Source organism: Colletotrichum fioriniae, assembly GCF_027942845.1.
Source record: "Colletotrichum fioriniae strain IMI 355084 chromosome Unknown scaffold_4, whole genome shotgun sequence".
Lineage (NCBI taxonomy): Eukaryota > Fungi > Ascomycota > Sordariomycetes > Glomerellales > Glomerellaceae > Colletotrichum > Colletotrichum fioriniae.
Genome location: NW_027076840.1, coordinates 2,308,624 through 2,328,488, shown reverse-complemented (window position 1 = coordinate 2,328,488; position 19,865 = coordinate 2,308,624). Strand labels below are relative to the sequence as shown.

Below are 19,865 nucleotides of genomic sequence, written 5' to 3'. Positions count from 1 at the left end.
ATCGAAAAGTTCAATAAGGGATCAGCGTTAGAGAAGACTGGAGTTGCATGTACTGAGGCCATGCCGTAGTTGACGGGATAGCCAGTGAATCCGATCAAAACATCTCATCTTTTACAATGATGCTTGTCTAAACGTCTAACTCCTTGCGACCTGATTTGGGTACAAGTACGGTTGCTTTTGCCAGCGAGACACTTGAGCCCCTGAACGGGAGTTGGGTATTCCTCTAACAAAACGACTAACCACTCTTATCAATCAAGTATTGTCTGTACGCCTTCCACACTGCCAACACGATTCGAGTCACTAGGTCCGGACAGATGGGGATGGTGGCACATCTCAACAACTCATGAGCAGAGTTTGAAGAGAGACTTTATTACTCAACGCCATACGGCAGATTTCACAGTGATAATGATGTTGACCATACGTCTGAGCCGAAGGCATCTGATTACGAGTCCCATTGGAGGACGATTCTCTATCTTGGCTCGAATTACGGATGGCGAGCAAAGGTGAATAGACCCTCTGGATTCTTGCATTGGAATGCCGCTTCTCGCTCCAATTATGATTATCCAAGGCTCAATACTTTCCAAGAAGCATCAAAAGACTCTTCCGCAGAAAGGTGGCGGCCCTCCATGAGCGCCGGTCTCCCTAATTTTATAAACGGCGGAACAATCAGAATCCTGCGTTGGTATCCGAATTAAGAATTGAGTATAGTCACTCGAGAATGGCAGAGAACGATGAGTGTGTTTCTTCTTGGCGAGTTATTCAAAGTAAATGACCACTGTTGATGCAAGTGTTGTATCGAGGCATAACAGCCAAAAGGGCATCCGCTATATTCTGTCAGGAGATACCTTAGTCCTTGATCTAGGCACTTTGCCATACCTCCGACACGCGCAATGAGCCCTCAATTCAAGACATGAACCACCCGTTACTCCTTGTACGGATATGTTGTTTGTTTGTCCTTGCTGCAACTATAGGAATAATCGCCCTCAATCAAGGTGAAATAGGTATCACAGTGAAGTGGCGAACCGAAGTCGAGTACCGTTGATAGCCATGATTGGGTACCTCAACCGATGTTGATAGGCGATGGGTTGGGTTGACTTTGAGCTTGGACACCAGCAATTAGAAATGAGACAGGCCACGCCACTCCTGGTAGGGATGACCGCATGAAACGAAGGAGCCGCCGCCAAAGGGCCTAGCAAGTCAACAAGTCCACATAAGCATCTGACAACCGAAAGTATGGGACGAAGTTAGCCCTGGAAAGAACAGTGCATGTTTTGGATAACCTTATGGGCTACAGCAATATGCGGACCGCTCCAGGCCGCCTTTTGGCTCATGAGAACAAGGTGGTGCGGTAGTTAAAAAGACAAAAGTGACGACGGTTAGACGTCAAGTGTGGCAGAAGATGGGAAGGTGTAGCTTAGTTAATCTTGATCCAAGTAGCAGATCCTCTCTGATCCATGGAGCAGTTTCATCGTATTGACAACTCACACACTCATCATATCTCTCCGCTGGTGATGAGTCCACGACGTAACCACACCTTGGAGCCACAGCTGAGCCACAAATGGCGAAACACAAGCGGCCGCAATGACCTCTGGAGCCCTCGCCATTTCACCGGCGCTTCATGTCCGCTTTAACCACATAGCTCCTGCCACATCAGCCCTATCGCGACGAACGCGGGATCCGCGTGCCATGCCGAACGTGCTTAATAAAGTGCTTTAAATTGGGGCCAAACAGGGAGGATTTGGGCTTTGATAATGATCCACCGGGAGTAAGCCGGTCAAGAGAACAACGAAATTTTGGAAGCCATGCAGAGAGCGCCACAATGACGTCGAAATGCAACGAATACACACGCACAACGAATGGAGAACAGCGGGACAGAGGAGCCAATGCACAAGGGCAAATAAGAGAGAGGCGTAAAACGCGATGCAACGGCGGATGTTGTTGCAAGGCGGTAGAGTCTAGACAAGGGCAGGACCTTTACAGTTACACACGCCCACCGGAGGACAAGTTCTTTATCGAACAATCAGGTGGCCCCGGAGGTGACTCAGCGCGTAAGCCAGGGGTCAAGTCCGTCCGCTGTGTCCGCTGCCCGCGGATTTTCCCTTCCCTCTCCCTCTATCTTAATGTGCTCGGAGCTTTCCAAGGTGATGCTTTTTCCGGCCCGTTGTATTATTAGCTGATGATGGGCTGGCTGCTAGCCCCAGCGCTGGAGCTCCCGTCCTTTTTGAGTGGTCTGGTGATTGTTGACCCCAGTCGGAATCATCGGACATACCTCCGTCCATCCCGAGCAGCGTCACGAGAGATTAGAAAGCAATCCGGTTTGCGGCTCCGTCAGATCTTTCTCCGTTCTTTGACTGGGTGGTTTGCCATTTGGTCATCGATGATTGATCGAATGCCAAATAGACGAGTAAAGAAAATGAGAGTACCGTGTATAAAGGACTTTGGCTCGCCCATCACCTGTCCCCTTTCGCTTCTCCATCATTTTTTGGATGCACACTGTGATACCCAGCTTGCTTGCTTTCCTGCCTCTCCTAATTTCCTCTCTCTTGTCGGTTGTCTAACTTCTCACTTGCGGATTTCAACCACAAGCCCCCCGAAGCCCCTACAGACGCACGTCATCTGTCATCCCACCAGCAGTCATGTCAGCAGCGGCAGCGATTGCGCAACCGCCATCGGCGACAACAATATCTCACGTCGGTGATACGAGTCCCCGTCCCAGTGAGACCTCAGATGACGTCTCAACATTGAAGCCCGTCGCTCAGGCATCGTGGAAGAAGAAGCATGGTCTGCATCTTGGCCGCAGCAATAGTGACCACAACGACAGCGCAAAACATGAAATCAACCGCACAGCATCGCCCAAGCGGTCCAAGACGTTCTGGAAGTCCTTCAAGTACCTCCTCGACTTGACGCCAAAACAAGTTGACGATTTTATGGCATCTTATGTCATTTACAGCCTTGACTGGGCAGATGAGGAGCAAATGGTCAAAACGCTCGGCCCGGATTACAAGACCAAAGTCGGCGACTGCTTGCAAGCTTACTATGGAGTCCTGAATCATCTCTGCGCGCTGGGCGACGTGGAGAAGATGTACATCCCGCCCCTGATGGACAAGAAATCATCCGTTCTCGATAACCAGATGCTGTACGAGGAGTCCATCGCCCAGGATATTGGTCTCAAACCGGGAGACAGGGTCCTCGATCTCGGATGCGGTCGCGGAAGAGTCGCGGCCCACATGGCGGCCGTCACCGGCGCCGTGGTCACCGGTCTCAACATCGACCCGAACCAGGTCGTCCAGGCTAGGGAGTTCACCGAGCAGATGGGTTTGCAAAATAGCTTCACGATTCAGGACATGAACGAGCTGCCGCTGCCCTTTGAGGACAACTCCTTTGATGCATTCTACCAGATACAAGCACTCAGCCTGTGCAAAGACCTCCCGAAACTTTTCAGCGAGCTGCGCCGCGTCCTCAAGCCTGGCGCCAAGATTTCGCTGCTGGATTGGGTTAGCCTACCGGCGTACGATGCGACGAACCCGGAGCACGCGGAGTTGATGCGACGGACAAAGCCGCTGATCGGAGCTGTGGGAACACCGACGCCCGAAACTTTTGCAAAGGCCTTGACAGACGCCGGTTTCGCGATTTTGAAGTCCGACAACGCGAGTATTGATGGATTACAGGCGCCACTCATCGACAAGGCCGACGTCTACTTCCGCAGCCTGCGACAGGTTATTCTTGGTCTGGTCAAGGTTCACCTGTTGCCGCCCCACTTCAAGACGCTCATCAACCGGCTTTGTCTGGATGGGCAGGCCTTTGTCAAGATGGATACCATGCGGTTGGTAACAACAAGTTATAGGATCATTGCGCAGAAGCAATGATTGTTTTTGTATTGCTTGGGGAGTCTGGATGGTTGTTCAAATGGCATGGCGTTGATTTCAGTGCTAGGTTGCTTTGAAAGCGTGGCCTAGGGTGGGTGCACGCTCTCGATGGTCGTTTAGAATACGGAACATACGTCCTTTCGAAACCTAGGCCGTGGATTCATAATAGACCATAAATGGTGAGATATCATAATGAAACTATGACTCATGATGCATTGACTGAGATCACAACATTGAACGGTCATGAAAAACAATTTGAATGGACACTCCATACATGCAGTGTTCCTGAGTGGCGATAAAACTTAAACAACACACCCATGATCAATGAGTTGATAGAAGCGAAAGCTTCGTCAAAATGTGCGCATGGCTGCGTCACCAACATAGCACGATGTGAAGGAACCTAAGAGCTAGACTAACGGGAAGGATGTTACAGTGACTACTGGCTTGGCTCGCTAACACATCGCGTAACACAGCCCCAAACGCATAAGCCGGCCGGAATCAACCCTGACCATTCTGCCTTTGAAGTTCACAATGCCAGACCCCTTTTGGGCTGTCTAGGTACCACTTTACTCATAGATCCCGGATTTAACTTAATGATCGACTCCGTACGTTTCAGTATCAGAAGCTCCAGAGCTAGCAAAGTATCTATGATTAAAGCATAGCCTGGTATTTGATGTTGCCTTCTTTTATAGATCGTGACTTTATCATGTTAGTGTAGCAGACTTTTCTATGACAAGCCCCGGAATCTAGATGTTAGACAAGCTAGCGCCGAGCTAACCAACATCTGCATCAAATTGCTGATCTCGTTCACGAGCCAACCTGACACCCGACCCCAATGTTTGCATTTCATCTACGTTTGGTAGAACGCAAGCATACCTGAAGGCTTTCCTCCACAACTTTCGGTTGGAAGTCAAAAGTCTAATCTTTACCGCCTCATCTTTGGAGGTTCACATTCGAGAGAGTCACGAGATATCAAAGCCAGGTGATACGATATCGACTCGCTTTACCGATTGGAGACGCTTGGTGTTGCCCCGCGGAGAAAAGCCCGGGGATTTCAGCGTGTGGCGGTGTCCTCCCGGGTTCCTGCCGGTACCCGGGACGAGGACTATAACCTCGAACACAACAGACCACCTCCTTTGGGCCGGAATCACTACAAATGTATCCGCGGTGCCTTGTGCCAGATACACAGATTCGGCTGGGTGCTTTGATGCTCTTCATCGAGGTCACATGTCACCTAGAAGTAGTGGTAAATGCCACGATAGTTGCTCAAAGTCCACTGTTCCACTTTACGGGCGCCTAAGAATAGTCATTCTAGACCCAAAGAGATAAGCGAGACAAGGCATTGGATTACTTCCAACTCGTCGCTTTGAGACGCTCAAAATTGCACGGCGTCAGACAAACGTGGAATCGTGAGAAACGGTTGCCTGATACCACGATGACCATGCTGCTTTGGCATAATGTCCGCAACACTGCCAGCCATTACGTTGTCGAATTACAATTTAGCGTGTCTCAGTTCTCGGTGGTTTCGGACTTATTCATTGTACGATGTATGACTATTTCGTTAGAAACTCGCTCTTTCACGCTTCGTACAGACTTTAGGCAATAGCATTGTTTTGGTGGAATTTCGCCTTAAGGTCTATTGCCTGAAGCTCGTTTAATCTCATGGTAAATGACGCGTAAGCTTACAGTCCCATAACTCTGGAACTCGGGAAAGAACCTTGGAGCTGGAACTGTATCTGTATAATCATCCAGTCGGGCTCCAGGCATGAGCTGTGACGGCCCGGCTCGAGAATCCCGAGCGTCCATCAGTTCCGGACCTGGCACTGACTCGGTGATCTGAATAATCCAGGTTGCGAGAGATGGGTTCCCACATTTCGGATTGAAATCATGGTATGCAGCACCATGCCGTGCCTCCTGATGTGGCTGTGCGTTAGCCATCCTAGATCAGCTGAACACCGTTTATTTGCTTCTATGTCGTTTCGATATCATCAGATTTCGTCTCATCGGAGTTGCGCGTGCGATCTCGAGTTTGACCGGAAGATGAGATGTCTTGAGATGGAGACAAAGGCCTTGTTTGCGGTTACACTGCAACGACACGGATCGAAAGGCATGCATCCCTATTGGATTCTCTTTCGATGGTGGGACGAGCTTTGTAGAGGCAAAAGATAATATCGTGTTTGAAAGTTTTCATTCTTGCCACCTCGAGGAACTTTGCTATCGTGTCCAGCGTTTTGGTAGTATCACAGGTCATCAGGGACGATGTCTCCTGAGCACACGATGATTGACGATACTCGGTGATATTGAAGCGTTGCTGAGGGTTTTGAGACTATACGGCCAAAGATAAAAGGGGCAGTGACAAGACCAATTTTCTCACGACCTCTGCCCTTCCACCTCTCAGTCATACAGATTCATCACAGTCGCCAGATAATTATTCTCAAGTTCTTCTTTATCCAAAGGCTTTCGTTCTCGCTTTTAGGCATCACGCTTCCCATTACGCCCCTTCCTCGTCAAACAGGATCTTGACCTCGCCCACAATGCTGACCCTTCTGAGCCTCCTCTGGGCGCTCACCGTTGTACTCGGCGTCGCCCAGGCCTCCCCAACGAACGTCGTCGACGTCGATCTCCCCGAGGCCGCAAAGCCCGCAGCTCCGACGAAGACTTTCATCCTCACTCAGGAGGACGTCGACGCCTACTACGAGGAGACCGGCATGACTGATGTAATGGGAATAAACGGAATGGATGAGGTCTCGCTCTCAGACTTGGATGACCCTCCCGTCTATAACATCACCTGCCCCGACAAATGGCAAGTCTACTATTATAATTGGTGGCCGTAGGACTCCCTGTCTCCTGATCATAATGCTGAATGAGCATACTAAAGCAAACACGTCGCAGTTTACTCAACGCGATGTGCGGCACAGTAGCCAAGATGGGAGGAGCTTGGACGGACGGGCCATGGACTGGCGTCTTCGGCGGTAATCAGGCAAAGATAGACAGAGCTAGAAAAGTCACCTTCGACTGGGCGCAGACGGGTGAGAATTGTCAAGGAAGCTGCGTACAAGTCTTCAGCACTTTACGCAATGCGGGTCCGTGTAAGTGAATTTGTCCCCTAATCAGCTTACTTTGGGTCTTACTACAGCTCCATACGAACAACTAGACGAGCAAAAATACTGACGGTATTTACATAGGTCGCGGCGATGAGTTCTGGATGAAGGAAAAGATCAGCATGGATTACGAGGGCTGCGGAATAGCCAAATTCGAGTATCAGTACCAGCAACAAGCGATACTGGAGAACGGAAGAGGAGAATGTTGGAATACCAAAGACTACCGGCCGACATACCTGCCCGTGAAAGCGATTGTCAAGGATTTCTGCGAACAATCCATCAAGGTGATCCGACAGCAAGGAGCCGATCAGTTCATCAAGGATGTTTCACGGGGCAAGGACGGACTCTATTTCACGAGTTATAACCGCCAGGTCGACGATGCTTTGAACAGGACCAGGCTGTACGATGTCGGCATGATTCACTTCTGGATCAAGCCGAGGAACAATACCATTGCTTGTCCTGCGGGCAAGACCGTTCAAGACATCATTGAGGATAAAGTGGACGGACTCAACGAGGCGCTGTGCCAGCAGCGTATCTTGTCTATTGAGAACATGGACTGTAAGTACCCACTGCGCGCGCGACAGTGAAGACTGAACATTGGCTGATTCTGAGATATACCATAGGTGGAGCTCCTTTGGGCAAAAGCGATGGCGGACGCTTGTTTGCAGACTGTTTCGAATGGGGAGTCGAAGCATCTGGTTACAATGGGATCGACATTCTTGGGTAAGCTGTCGGGAAGGGACTGTACTCGCTTATCTTGTACGGGTTCACGTTCATTGGCAGTGTGAGGGCTGGCTGGACTAGCCGTTGTAATGGTTTGGGGAGGATATCTCCGCGATTTCGCAGCCATAGCAATCTTCGATTGAGAATGCCGGCCATATGCTACATCTCTTTTCTCATTTTGACGAAATTGGATCACGTTGCATGCTCGGATTGATATTGTCGAGACGATGACTGCTGTTCCCATTCTGCTGTTATTCGTGCTGTTGTGAGCGAAGGTCGCGCGCTCGGCCGAATGAAGTCGCATCATCGCAGATACGGCCAGGGAGGTCTAAGACCGACTTGGCGGTATCACAAAATGAGTGGAGAGGTGGGCTGGCGGGGATTTCTCCGGCAAGAATGGGCAGGCGCGGCTCTTTGAAGATGTGAGATAGCCGACATTGACCGAAAGCGCCCGTATGAGAACTAAATGAGATGAAGCCCCAAATGAATCCATGAGGCTTCATATGAGCACTCAATGAGAAGTCAAAGTGAGTTTGATAGCATAGATGAGGATGAGCCAGTAACAACCGGATACAGACACGTGACGTTATGGGGATGCTGTGAGCCCAGATCCGAGGCTCAACCGAGAAGAAAGAGAATATAGGCGCTAAGACCGAAAAGAGCAAGGTGCCCCACGTTTGGTTCCTTCCCTTCCCGAGTGACAGAACTGCTGCACTGGCACGACTGGCTGAACATTGAAGCAGGCGCGGGCACTGCGCAGTCTCTCTTTCCCGCGGATGTCGTCCTCCATTCTTCCGACCGCCCGGAAAAGAATTAAGCGGGTCTGATTGTTCCTTCCAGCCATTCAGACGGCTGGAAACAGCAGAGAACTGGAGACCAGCCACTTACGGAATCCCCATGGTGCCCCACCTGCGCAGGCGTTGGTGAGAAAGAACGGAAAGCACGAAGGCCAGCCGAGAAAGAGCAGGAGCAAAAAAAAAAAAAAAAAAAAAGCCTGCCTCAGTGCCACCTTCGGTCTGTACTTTGACCGTGTACCGTTCCCAGTTACCGTCCCGTCTGTCGCCGTGGTACCTTGCTCTTGCGGCATTTGACAGCCAGCAACTCTGCCTTTCTCGAATTCCACTCTTTTTCTTGAATTCTTCCACTCCCCAACTCCTCCGATCCCGAACAACATCTATTGCTCCGCGAATACCCTCACGAGGCACCAACGACCGTCACGATGCTTTCCCGAGGATCCGCCCGCACTGCGCAGGTACGTTGCCTCTTTTCCAACTCTCAATTGAGTCCCTTTTCTGCTGTGCAAGCCGCGACGTGGTTTTTCTTTTCTCGGTGTGTGTCTGTGCATCGTGATCGCAGAGGCAAGGCTGCGATGTAAGAGGGGGGGAGAAACAACAACAAACACCAAATTGCGACCCAGTCGATAACGCAGAGAACACGACGACGTCAGCCAGGATGGGAGACTAGGAAAGGAATACACGAGAAGCAGACATAGCCACAAGCACACAAAGCACACGGCCATCAGACAATGGCCACACATGGAGCCAGATATGCCACGATAACCCACGGACAAATGGCTAACAATCCTCCCCCACGCAGATTCTGCGCACCGCGCAGCCCGCGCGCGCCTACGCCACGGTCGGCTCTGACATCTTCAAGCCTACCAAGTTTGGCGGCAAGTACACGGTCACGTTGATCCCTGGTGACGGTATCGGTGCCGAGGTCGCCGAGAGCGTCAAGACCATCTTCAAGGCCGACAACGTCCCCATTGAGTGGGAGCAGGTCGAGGTCTCTGGTCTCAACACCACTACCCCCGAGAAGACTGAGGACCTCTTCCGCGAGTCCGTCGCCTCTCTCCGCCGCAACAAGCTCGGCCTCAAGGGTATCCTGCACACTCCCATTGAGCGCTCCGGCCACCAGTCCTTCAACGTCGCCATGCGCCAGGAGCTCGACATCTACGCCTCCATCTCCCTCATCAAGAACATCCCCGGCTACCAGACCCGCCACGAGGGTGTCGATCTCGCCATCATCCGTGAGAACACCGAGGGTGAGTACTCTGGCCTGGAGCACCAGTCTGTCCCCGGTGTCGTCGAGTCCCTTAAGATCATCACCCGCGCCAAGTCTGAGCGCATCGCCAAGTTCGCCTTCAACTTCGCTCTGGCCAACAACCGTAAGAAGGTCACCTGCATTCACAAGGCCAACATCATGAAGTTGGCTGACGGTCTCTTCCGTTCCACCTTCCACCGTGTCGCCAACGACTACCCCACCCTCGAGGTCAACGACATGATTGTCGACAACGCCTCCATGCAGGCTGTTAGCAAGCCCCAGCAGTTCGACGTCATGGTCATGCCTAACCTTTACGGTGGCATTCTGTCCAACATTGGCGCTGCCCTCGTCGGTGGTGCTGGTATCGTCCCCGGCTGCAACATGGGCCGTGATGTTGCTGTCTTCGAGCCCGGTTGCCGTCACGTCGGTCTCGACATCAAGGGCAAGGACCAGGCCAACCCCACTGCCCTGATCCTGTCCGGTGCCATGCTTCTCCGTCACCTTGGCCTCGACGACCACGCCAACCGCATCTCCCAGGCCATCTACGGCGTCATTGCCGAGGGGTAAGTTCTTTCGTATCTCCTAGGATTGTAATGAGAATAGCTGCTAACAACCCAACAGCCAGGTCCGCACCCGTGACATGGGCGGTGAGGCCACCACCCACCAGTTCACCAAGGCCATCCTCGACAAGATGGACACCTTGTAAATACAGCTACAGACACACAAACCACCATCCCTGTAGCTATACGATAAGCCAACCACAGCGGGCGGCTTCCCACCTTCCTCAAAACGACCCCCTATTTACCTACCTTTTTCCCCCGACAACGCGATTAGACTCGAAATGAGGCGAGACTGGGACGGAGATAGATACCACCGACGCGGTCGAATTGCATAAACAAGCGGAGGAAATAGATTTCTGTTTTGGACACTGGGAGGAAGGCTCGGTCTTGCTGGGAGATTGTAGTTGTACCAGTTGTACGTAGCATAGGAGTCACGCAAAGCATATGAGTTCCTTTTTCGTTGTTTGAACAATACCTTACCCAGAACCGCTCGCCCCATGTGCTCTCTTTTATATGTTCCAGGTGACAATTGCCCCGGATTCTAAACTTAGTCCATTATCTGTTGATGACGAATACCCACGCTGCCATTCGACGACGCGTGTCCCCTCAAACCAGTTTCGCATGGTCATCAGGTATCTACTATCACCGACGTTTCTCGGAGTACATATAGCCCTGCGCCGAACGAAACACCATCATTTTCGTGAAGTTCTCAGCCTCGCCTCATGCGTGGGGCATTTGCACGCTGCATCAACGAATCAGCAGCCCTGCTGGCTGCACGTCCTCGGAGGTGAGTTTGTCTTCGGCTCGGAGGGCTGGCGGCGTGCTGACTCGGATAACATCGGCAATCCGAGGTGGTGCTCGGCGGCCGATTTCTCGGCCGTTTGGTTGGTGGGCTATTCGGATTTGCCGAGGTTAACCCTTTTGGATGGTGCTTTCTTCAGTCTTGAAGATGAGTGAAGAATGCGGGTCTAGTTGGGGTAAGAGACAACTTGATTGCTTTTGTTGCTCTTGTTGCAGCAACGAGGAGTGTTTTGGAGGCAATTTAATTGACATTTTTTTTTTAGTCTGGCACTGCAAAAGCGAGAGTTATATGGTGACAGTTTGGGTTGAAGATCAGCTGCAATCGCATAGCGTGACTGTTTGCTCTCCAAGACTGAGAGTTACCTGGTGTCCGACTTGGTTGAGTGGCAATTGCCAAATCAGTGATGGACTGAGTTGCCATTAACAGAGTCAGCCACGCAAACAACAAAGCCGAATCTAGAACGTAGGTAAGTAGTTCAATGATTCCCCCTGTGCGTTTGTGGTCCAAGAAGTTTCTGTTGCTGTCAACAAATTACGAGCGCCTCTACGTCTAGACTCGAATAATTTCACTTTGTTTCATTGAGCTGTGAATACCTCTTACATGCATCCCTGTATGCCTGGTTCTCAGCACATCCGTCTCCAGTCTTTTTCTAACTTTTACTTCATTTCTAAACTATTCATGGATAGATGTAAGAGAAGTAGGGACGGATGGATGAGTAATTCGTGATTACCTCGGAGGAAGATACGTATACATGTATTGAAGCCATTTGGCAGTTGATGGGATAGCAAGCAATACAAGTAGCTTGTATGGCCCATTACCTTCGGAATTCAAAAATTATTCTGAAAGAAGGAACATAACACAATCATCAGGAAAGCCATACTTTGCCGCACCCTCTTGGTAAGCGAGCTGATGATTGACAAACCTCTAGTAGAAAACACAGATGATTGTCAATGCCTGATCTCAGCAGGCTAAGCAAGCCTCGCACACGCGTACTTGGTCAGTATTTCAGCTCTTCCCCATCATTCCCACTAGACAAATTCTCTGTACACATTGAAAGCCTAATAGTGCCAGGACGTATAACTTCCCCATTTGAGTCAACGAGGACAAGATCGATAGTCCGTTCATCTCATGTCTAACAAGCTTAATTTGCTTACCCAAAATAGCAGCTCAGGTCTGACAATCAGCCTCTCGAGGGAGTTACGCATACACGACCGATCTAGCAGCCCGGCTTCTGGGAAGACCCAGATTACGCTCGCAGTGTCTCGTGCCACATCTCGCACCTAGGGGCTCAGTAATCTCTGATGACAATCTGCATCTACCCCGTAGCTATCTAGCCGGGGCGTAAACAGGGGTATGAGGTGATGGATGAGAGACATTTGGGATCTTAAGAGGGGTCGAAGACTCAAAGTTGAGACAGCATGTCATCTCTGACGAGCTTCCCCTTTTTTTTTTTTTTGTGCGACTTGCGATGTTCTCTTTGGATGGGGAGGGTACTTGACTACCTCCTACAGCCCACTCACAGAGTCATACAGCTCTTTACGAGGGTCTGAAGACTCGACCGACGTGCCACCCTTGATTTATCGTCCTCCCATCACAAACCTACTGAACCACATCACCGGATGTTAGAGAAACCCTGAACAGACATCTTGAGGAAATGCAGTCGCCAAAGAAGCAAAACAAGCGCGAATCGCCTCCATATCGCCTCATCTCTACGCTTGAGAAACAGCAAAACAGCCCACACTGGCCTCGAAGCGCCGCGTCAGGGGGGTTTATCATACAGGGTCCGCGGAAGTCAAGCACACAAGTCCCCATTGGCCGAGTTTCAGCCACCCAATTTGTGTAAGCGATTCTTGGGAATCGAAGACGGCCGTAATTCTGGGTCCTCTGGTAGATCTCTGTACGATCGATCGCAGGTGCTCCGCCGGATCAGAAACAGAGACAGAATCATGGGAACCGACATCCAGTCACTTACATGAGCGCGCGATATGTCGGTATCCAGAAACCAGATCTGACAGACTATCCTTGCGATGCAAGGCAGTCTCGACGGAAGCACTACCTGTAACGTCGAATCACACACGCCCTCTTTCCTACGTCTTCGCTGCGTGGGCGCATCTGTCGGCTTTGTTGCACAGAAAAGTAAACGGAGAGCGCATATATCCACCAATCGCGAGCCGAGGGAATCAGTTCAGACTCGGAACATCTCGAAGTATACATGAGATTTACTCCATATCGAGCAGAGCATGCACGTCGCGTGCATCTCAAAAATGACGATGCAGCAATAACCCGTCTTGCAGAGGAGGCCTCGAAGAGCAAAAACCCGAGTTCGCCCTGGAAGGTGAGGGGACGGAACTGGACAGGCGTCTACCCAAGAGCCAACCGCTCAAGAGGCCAAGAGAACACCAAGCTCGCAAGAATTTCCCAACTCGTTACGCCGGCATCAATAGTTTTCCCTTTTTTCTCTCTCAATGTCTCTACCCTAGAATGATTGGATGGTCGGGAACTTTCAAAAGTTGGCATACGGCGAATCAGCACGTCTTGAATTCAGGTGTCTCTGCAGGCAGACGCAATCTCTGATGTCTTATTCGACCTGGGGAACGAGCTGCCGAGAGAAGGGGGGGCCCTGTTCCAAAGATCCGGGACCCGTGTAACCTCGCGGCAGCATCCGCCGTGGCCGGCACACATTGTATGCCATATGGCCTTTACCCTGTTGCAGAGGTCATGCTTTCCAGCGGGCGTTTGCGGTTCTTTTCACTTTCCCCGCTCCAACGGCACAATCCTAAGGAGTTCAATGGTCGGCAGGATGCTCTCTCTGTCCAGGCAGTCATGGAAGAAGAGTTTGTTTGCCTGTCCTCTTGGCGCATGTGCTTCCTTTTTACCCCCTTGCACTACACGTTGCTTACCTACCGGTACCTTCTCGTGGGAGGTTTGCGGATCGGCTCTTCTAGCGTGGGCGTCAGCCATGCGGGAGCAAGGATCAGTCTCACTCTCGAAAATCCTGAGATCCTCTATTACACTCCCCCACCCCTCGCCAACGTCAGGCCCATCGTCGACAAAGATGTAAACAGCGGAACAGGCGCCCATGTCATTCCGGACATCCAGATCCAGTGGCTTGTTTTCTGTGTTACAACAGAACTTGAGTTATCGTTGTCTTGTGATCAAAGAAGTGCGGATGCGGGCCGGGGTTATCCTGTCGAACATTGTTGCGAGTTGCAGTTGGTGGCGTTTTGACTTGGGTGGGAGTTGTTTGCCTGTATTGTCTTCGACACCGTTGGTCCGGACATGGCTTGGAACATCCCTGGCGAAGGATTGTGATGGCTTTATGGGGGGGTAAGCATCGTGGTTGCATATTCGGTCTAGGAAGAAGTCCATTTTGGGTGACATGTTTGGCGGGTCAAAGGCCCGGTAGAAAATGGAGGCAAAGGTGAAAGGAGGAATATCGACAATAGCTTGCTTTTTCTTCTCCTCTGTGGGTGTTGCTATTCCTTCCTTAAAGATGGGTATTCGCTCCTTCTCGAGGAGTGTCATCCGATCTTTTGGGAATTCTCAATATTTACAAAAAGGCTTACTTCAAAATCCAATCTCCAGACTTCACCCCTTCACCTTTCCACTCTTCCACCAACTTCGCCTTTCGACCCACCACCTCCCCTTTCTACCCGACCTATCCATTGTTCGTTAGGGGTTTTGGCACCGACTCTTCTTTACCTTAGTTTTGGCTCATCATCGATCACTCCATTAATATTTTTCCATTCGACCTGAGCGTTACGCCATCTTCGTTCTTGCCTCTTGCCCTCGAACCATGGCTTTTAAGCTCTGCACAGGCATATCGCTTCTACTTGCAATCATTGGCATCAGATATTTGTACCTGGATCTTTCTAATGCATTGAAGATCTTCTTGGCCTCATTCACCTTGCAATGTGTTGTTCTTCTAGGATATAATGCTTTCCTCTATCCTTTTTTTCTCTCACCGCTACGACACCTTCCCGGACCAAAGGTAAGAACGTTCATTCTTGCTCACAGATACAACGGAAGGATCGACACAACCATCAATAGTTACGAAGTATTGCAGGAGCGCTAATTCACGATGCTTATAGGGCGGCCATTTCCTGATCGGTCAGATGCTCAACCAGATCAGAACCCCGGGGCCAGCCGATATATTCATCTCCTGGACAAAGCAGTGGCCCGAAGCGCCTTTCGTGCGCTACCTTTCTATGCTCAATGCTGAGACTCTTATGGTCAACAACCTGGCAGCTTTCAAGGAGGTCCAACAGACCAAGGCATTCTCGTTCCGAAAGTCACAGCTGGCAGCACGCATGTTCTCACCAATCACCGGACATGGACTCATGTTCTCAGAGGGTGAGGAAAGAAAGAAGCAGCGAACCCAGCTGGCTCGTGAGTTCTTCATGCCAAGTTGTTCCAAGCTTCGTTTCTCTCACTGACGTTGCTACACAGGGGCGTTCTCGAATCAAAACACGCGCAAGATGCTACCAGTCTTCCAGCTCAAGGCCAACCAAATGTGCGAAGCAATCTTCCGAGACATGGGTGGAGAAGATGTTAAGCTTGTTGATGGTATGCTACAGTATTTCTCATTTCCGGAACTGTTGCTGACTTCTATCTCAAGTCGAACCCTACGTCCGAAAGGCGACTCTCGACGTCTTTGTCATTGGTTCGATCGGCTGTGATCTTGACGGCATCTCCATCCCTGAAGCCCACTTCTACGACGTGTACGAACGCATCATCCGCCAGCCTCCTTCCGGCCACGTTCTCACCTTCATCGATGGCCATATCCCTGTTCGCTCATGGCTTCCTCTCCCTAGCAACAAGAGATGGCTGAAGGATGTTGCCCTGATTCGGACAATGCTCCTCACCTGTGTTGAGAACCGCCGTGCCGAGATGATTGCCGAGAAGAAGCTTGGTCTCAACGAGAAAATGACTGAGCATCGAGACATCTTAACGTTCATCTTGGAGGACTGCCAGTTCGACGCTACTCAGACCAACTGGACTGACTTGGAGCTCTTGGAATACGTAAGACTATCCGATACTTCAAGTTTCCGATCCTTGCTGACTCAAATTCCACAGATGCTGAACTTCATTGCTGGAGGTATGAATGATAAGAACAGGAACATCCGAAAGGCTTTCGCTGACACTGTGTCATAGGCCACGAAACCACTGGATCCATCACCATGTGGATAGCCCATATTCTTGCGACGGAGCCCAAGGTGCAGGAAAGGCTCAAGCAAGAAGTGCTCGGTCTCTGCGCCGGAAAGCCTCGAGACTGGAATCCGACCTACGAGGAAACCGAGCATTTGGTCTACGTTAACAACTTCCTCAAGGAGATGCTGCGCTTCTACTCCCCTGGTAAGGAAGGCTCATAGAAACTACCCAGGTCAACTTGAATTTTGCTGACAAAAGTCCATGGATAGGAATCTTTCTCCCGCGCGAGGCAGCAGAAGACGTCACCGTCTGCGGAATCTTCGTTCCCAAGGGCACGCAAGTGACTCTCTGCCCGGCCGTAGCACACTTCAATCCTCTAGTATGGGGTGAGACCGCCGACATCTTTGACCCCGACCGCTGGTCCGACGGCCGCGCATCCAAGGACTCGTACGCCATGGAGTCATTTCTCCAGGGCCCGGCTGGCTGCATCGCTAAGAACATGGCTTTGCTGAACGTCAAAAGCGTAATCTTTGCTCTTGTGCGGAATTTCAAGTTCTCGCCACGTCCCGGATATACTGGCGTGGTGGAGCTTGCGAATCCCAACTTTACCCTGCGGCCCAAGGGTAGTATGGGTGTCACGATGGAGAGAGAGACGAGATAAACGGCGCTTATAGAATGCTGCGCTAGAGTCTAGAGGGTGCTGAAGCATGTGTATGCTGGCACCACGTACGATGAGGTCCTCACAACTGGACCATTCTACTATACATAATTTGGACGAGGGGCAAGGTAGATTAGAATTCGCTCGTAAATACACTTAATAGTTATGAACCCAGCACCTTCTTCTATTCTTCTCATGATGCGTCAGCTGGGCTTTATGCTTAAATAATAGTCAGAGAAGCCTCAGGAAGCATCACTATGTGTCTGTTGACAGATGCCTGAAGATCTACCTTAGTCTCCCTTCAGACACATATCACCTGACTGACTCATTCTCATTGAGGATTCAGATTCCTAGCTGTTATACTTTTTCTTTCCGTTCGGAAAGAAGGGGTTTAGACACATCGATCTGGTTGCTCCTGCCTTCTTAGATGATTTTGAAACCCCAATTATACCTGGAAGGCACGTCAAACAATTTCGCTCTCGAACGCCCCTTCCTATACTCGCCTTAGACCTCTACTCGAATCCCCTTCTTACCGCCTGCCTTGGACACCTCGTCTTTTCCCTCCACCACACCTTTCCACCACTTTACGCATTCAGCCCTCTCTGTAATACCCAACCCAAACACCATGATATTTCTCACGGCTACCTACTTACCACTACTGGCATCGCGTGAGAAAAGTTCTTTTGGTTTCCTTCTGTGGTTGCTAATTCTACGTTGTCGTCATCACATGCAACTTTACATCTTTCATCAATACCAGCATCAACACAAAAGATAAGGCCCCAAGTCTGATCAGCGATTCACATCATCGTCATCACAGTAAGACCCCATTTCATTTCTTCATCTCCTGCTTCCCAAAACAATCTGACACATTTAGCACATCTTATCGTTCTCTCCAAACGCTTGTCACAATGGCGGCTTCATCCAAGGTGATGCTTGAGTCTGACTCCGACATGGAGCACAGTGCCCTCAAGATGGCAGCTGCTTCGGAGACTTTCGACCTGCTACAAGGCACGCTTCATGAGAATCACACTGCCTTCCCTATCATGCTCACACTTAATCCTGACGATATTCCCATCTACAAGATCGACATGGGCAAGCCTGCTGAAGAGCGCTACATTGAGCTCGCCAAGGATCTTGCTCCCAAGATAAGAGATGTGAGCCCCCCTCTTTGATGAGGTGATTGAGGCGATCTTTCCTTCAGGTCTGTCTGGTTTTGCCAAAGTCACTTCTCGGTTGACCCTCCGCAAGGTCTTTGACCCTGAGCAGACCAAGGAGATTAAGTCCATCGCTGAGGCTGCTGGCATCCCCGTTCACCAGCTCATGGCCCTCAACACCTTTCTTGACCTGATGCTTGGTTGTACATCAGGAGCTGCCCTGGTAAAGGGTGACTGGAAGCGCAAGGCTGGTGGTGATGATCCTGACCATCTGATGCATTTTCGCACTCTTGAGGTATGGTTTCCCCCCCTACTCTACAAAGAATGTCTGGCACTAACGACTCATCACAGTGGGGTATGGATATCCTGCGTGATATCCTTGTCATCATTGAGTACGTCAACACGAGCAATGGCTCGAATGAGGTGATTGCCAGATCCGTCACCTATGCTGGCTTCGTCGGCATGCTGACTGGGGTCCGGTAAGCTGCCTTTTCCCGTCCATTGCAGATCGGCCTAGGCTAACATCTATCTTAGCAAGGGCCTATCAGTCTCTCTCAACTTCCGCCCAAGCCATTGGTGTGGTTCGGGCTGCCTTCTGAAGCACCGAATTATGGTCCTTTTTGGCTTGCGCGAGTCTGTCCCCTCAATGCTCCGCCGTATCATCCTCAATGAGAATATCTCCATCAAGAATGCCAAGGCCTATGGTACCAAGGGCCCCAACCCCACTGAGGACAGCAGAAAGCTCACTCTCATAACGTCCATCGGCAAGAAGCTTGCCTCTTCCAAGGCGTCGCCCTGCTACCTGACCCTCTGCGATGGAAAACAGGTAGTAAACATCCTCAAGGACCTTCATGGCGGCAAGATCAAGACGAGCAGTGTCTTCCAAATTCAGTGCAACCACGACCCCGACCATCGACACTGTTGTAGCCGCATGACTGTACGCCACGGCGCCGACCCTGTCCAGGCAAAGCTCATGGAATCTGAGGACTGGATCGAGGTGTCTGCGGATCGTCAGAATGCCTTCCACGACAAGTGGATTGAACATGTCCGAGCTATCACCAACGGAAATGACATCACCTGGGCCAAGCAGAATAGTTGCTGCACGGATCTTGAGCTTGATGCCGAGGCTAGCAAATATGGTGAGATACCTGGCGTTGATGAGGCCAAGCTCCGCGAGTGGATCGCTACCTATCCTACCACCAACGAGTCGACTCACTTCATGTGCATAATGGATCCCCTGACTGGTGAGATCCGCTGGATCTCTCGTGGCCCTGACCCTCTCGCAATGTTTGTGTGTGACGACGAATTTTAGTCGTTGGCCCTTATGCAATCAAGAGAGGAAGCGGCTGGAGTTTGCGCCGTAATCTTTCTCTCGTCTGACTGTGCTAGGATAGGAGGATACCAAGGAAATGAGTTATTGTGCTTCCGGGAGGCACCGCATCAACACCTGGTTTTTTTTGTATCTGCACATGAGCACAACAAAAAGCTGGCAGTGTGAGGAAGTGGTATGCATGGGCACAGGGTATGGTCACATAGGAATAGCGACGAGTAACGATGACAAGAGTCATGAGAAAAGAGCATGCCACCAAGAAAGGCCACTCAAGGCTGTGATGATGGGGTGGTGATTAAGAATTGTGCCTTCAGAAAGGCCTTGGTGTAAGTGAAAGGTGCTCGGACTCAACTTAGACGTTGTAGGCGACGCTGGGTGGGGAATACCTGCAGCGTACTTTAGCTTCTTCAGCGCCTTCGCAGAGAGCCAGTACAGCATTGCCCTCCAAGACAAGGAGGAAGGAACGGTGATCCGACA

At 50.8% G+C, this 19,865-nt stretch overlaps 5 protein-coding genes across 5 annotated transcripts; all 5 read left to right on the top strand.

Moving 5' to 3' along the window:
• Window positions 1-2,636: 2,636 nt before the first annotated feature.
• Window positions 2,637-3,866, top strand: N0V96_004471 (uncharacterized protein; the record flags this gene model as incomplete). Its single annotated transcript, XM_053188542.1, has 1 exon — window positions 2,637-3,866. The coding sequence occupies one exon, from the start codon at window positions 2,637-2,639 to the stop codon at window positions 3,864-3,866; it is 1,230 nt and encodes a 409-aa protein (XP_053054504.1).
• Window positions 3,867-6,400: 2,534 nt separating this feature from the next.
• Window positions 6,401-7,694, top strand: N0V96_004470 (uncharacterized protein; the record flags this gene model as incomplete). Its single annotated transcript, XM_053188541.2, has 4 exons — window positions 6,401-6,696; window positions 6,759-6,895; window positions 7,052-7,525; window positions 7,591-7,694. 4 exons carry the CDS (start codon window positions 6,401-6,403, stop codon window positions 7,692-7,694), a joined length of 1,011 nt encoding a protein of 336 aa, XP_053054503.1.
• Window positions 7,695-8,909: 1,215 nt separating this feature from the next.
• On the top strand, window positions 8,910-10,439 carry IDH1 (isocitrate dehydrogenase (NAD(+)) idh1; the record flags this gene model as incomplete). Its single annotated transcript, XM_053188540.1, has 3 exons — window positions 8,910-8,942; window positions 9,287-10,296; window positions 10,355-10,439. The coding sequence occupies 3 exons, from the start codon at window positions 8,910-8,912 to the stop codon at window positions 10,437-10,439; spliced, it is 1,128 nt and encodes a 375-aa protein (XP_053054502.1).
• Window positions 10,440-15,210: 4,771 nt separating this feature from the next.
• Window positions 15,211-16,907, top strand: N0V96_004468 (uncharacterized protein; the record flags this gene model as incomplete). The annotated part of the gene is made up of 6 exons (XM_053188539.2): window positions 15,211-15,484; window positions 15,545-15,661; window positions 15,714-16,117; window positions 16,172-16,193; window positions 16,250-16,450; window positions 16,516-16,907. 6 exons carry the CDS (start codon window positions 15,211-15,213, stop codon window positions 16,905-16,907), a joined length of 1,410 nt encoding a protein of 469 aa, XP_053054501.1.
• Window positions 16,908-17,812: 905 nt separating this feature from the next.
• Window positions 17,813-19,370, top strand: N0V96_004467 (uncharacterized protein; the record flags this gene model as incomplete). The annotated part of the gene is made up of 4 exons (XM_065757118.1): window positions 17,813-18,058; window positions 18,081-18,353; window positions 18,410-18,537; window positions 18,593-19,370. The coding sequence occupies 4 exons, from the start codon at window positions 17,813-17,815 to the stop codon at window positions 19,368-19,370; spliced, it is 1,425 nt and encodes a 474-aa protein (XP_065614331.1).
• Between the last annotated feature and the right edge of the window lie 495 nt (window positions 19,371-19,865).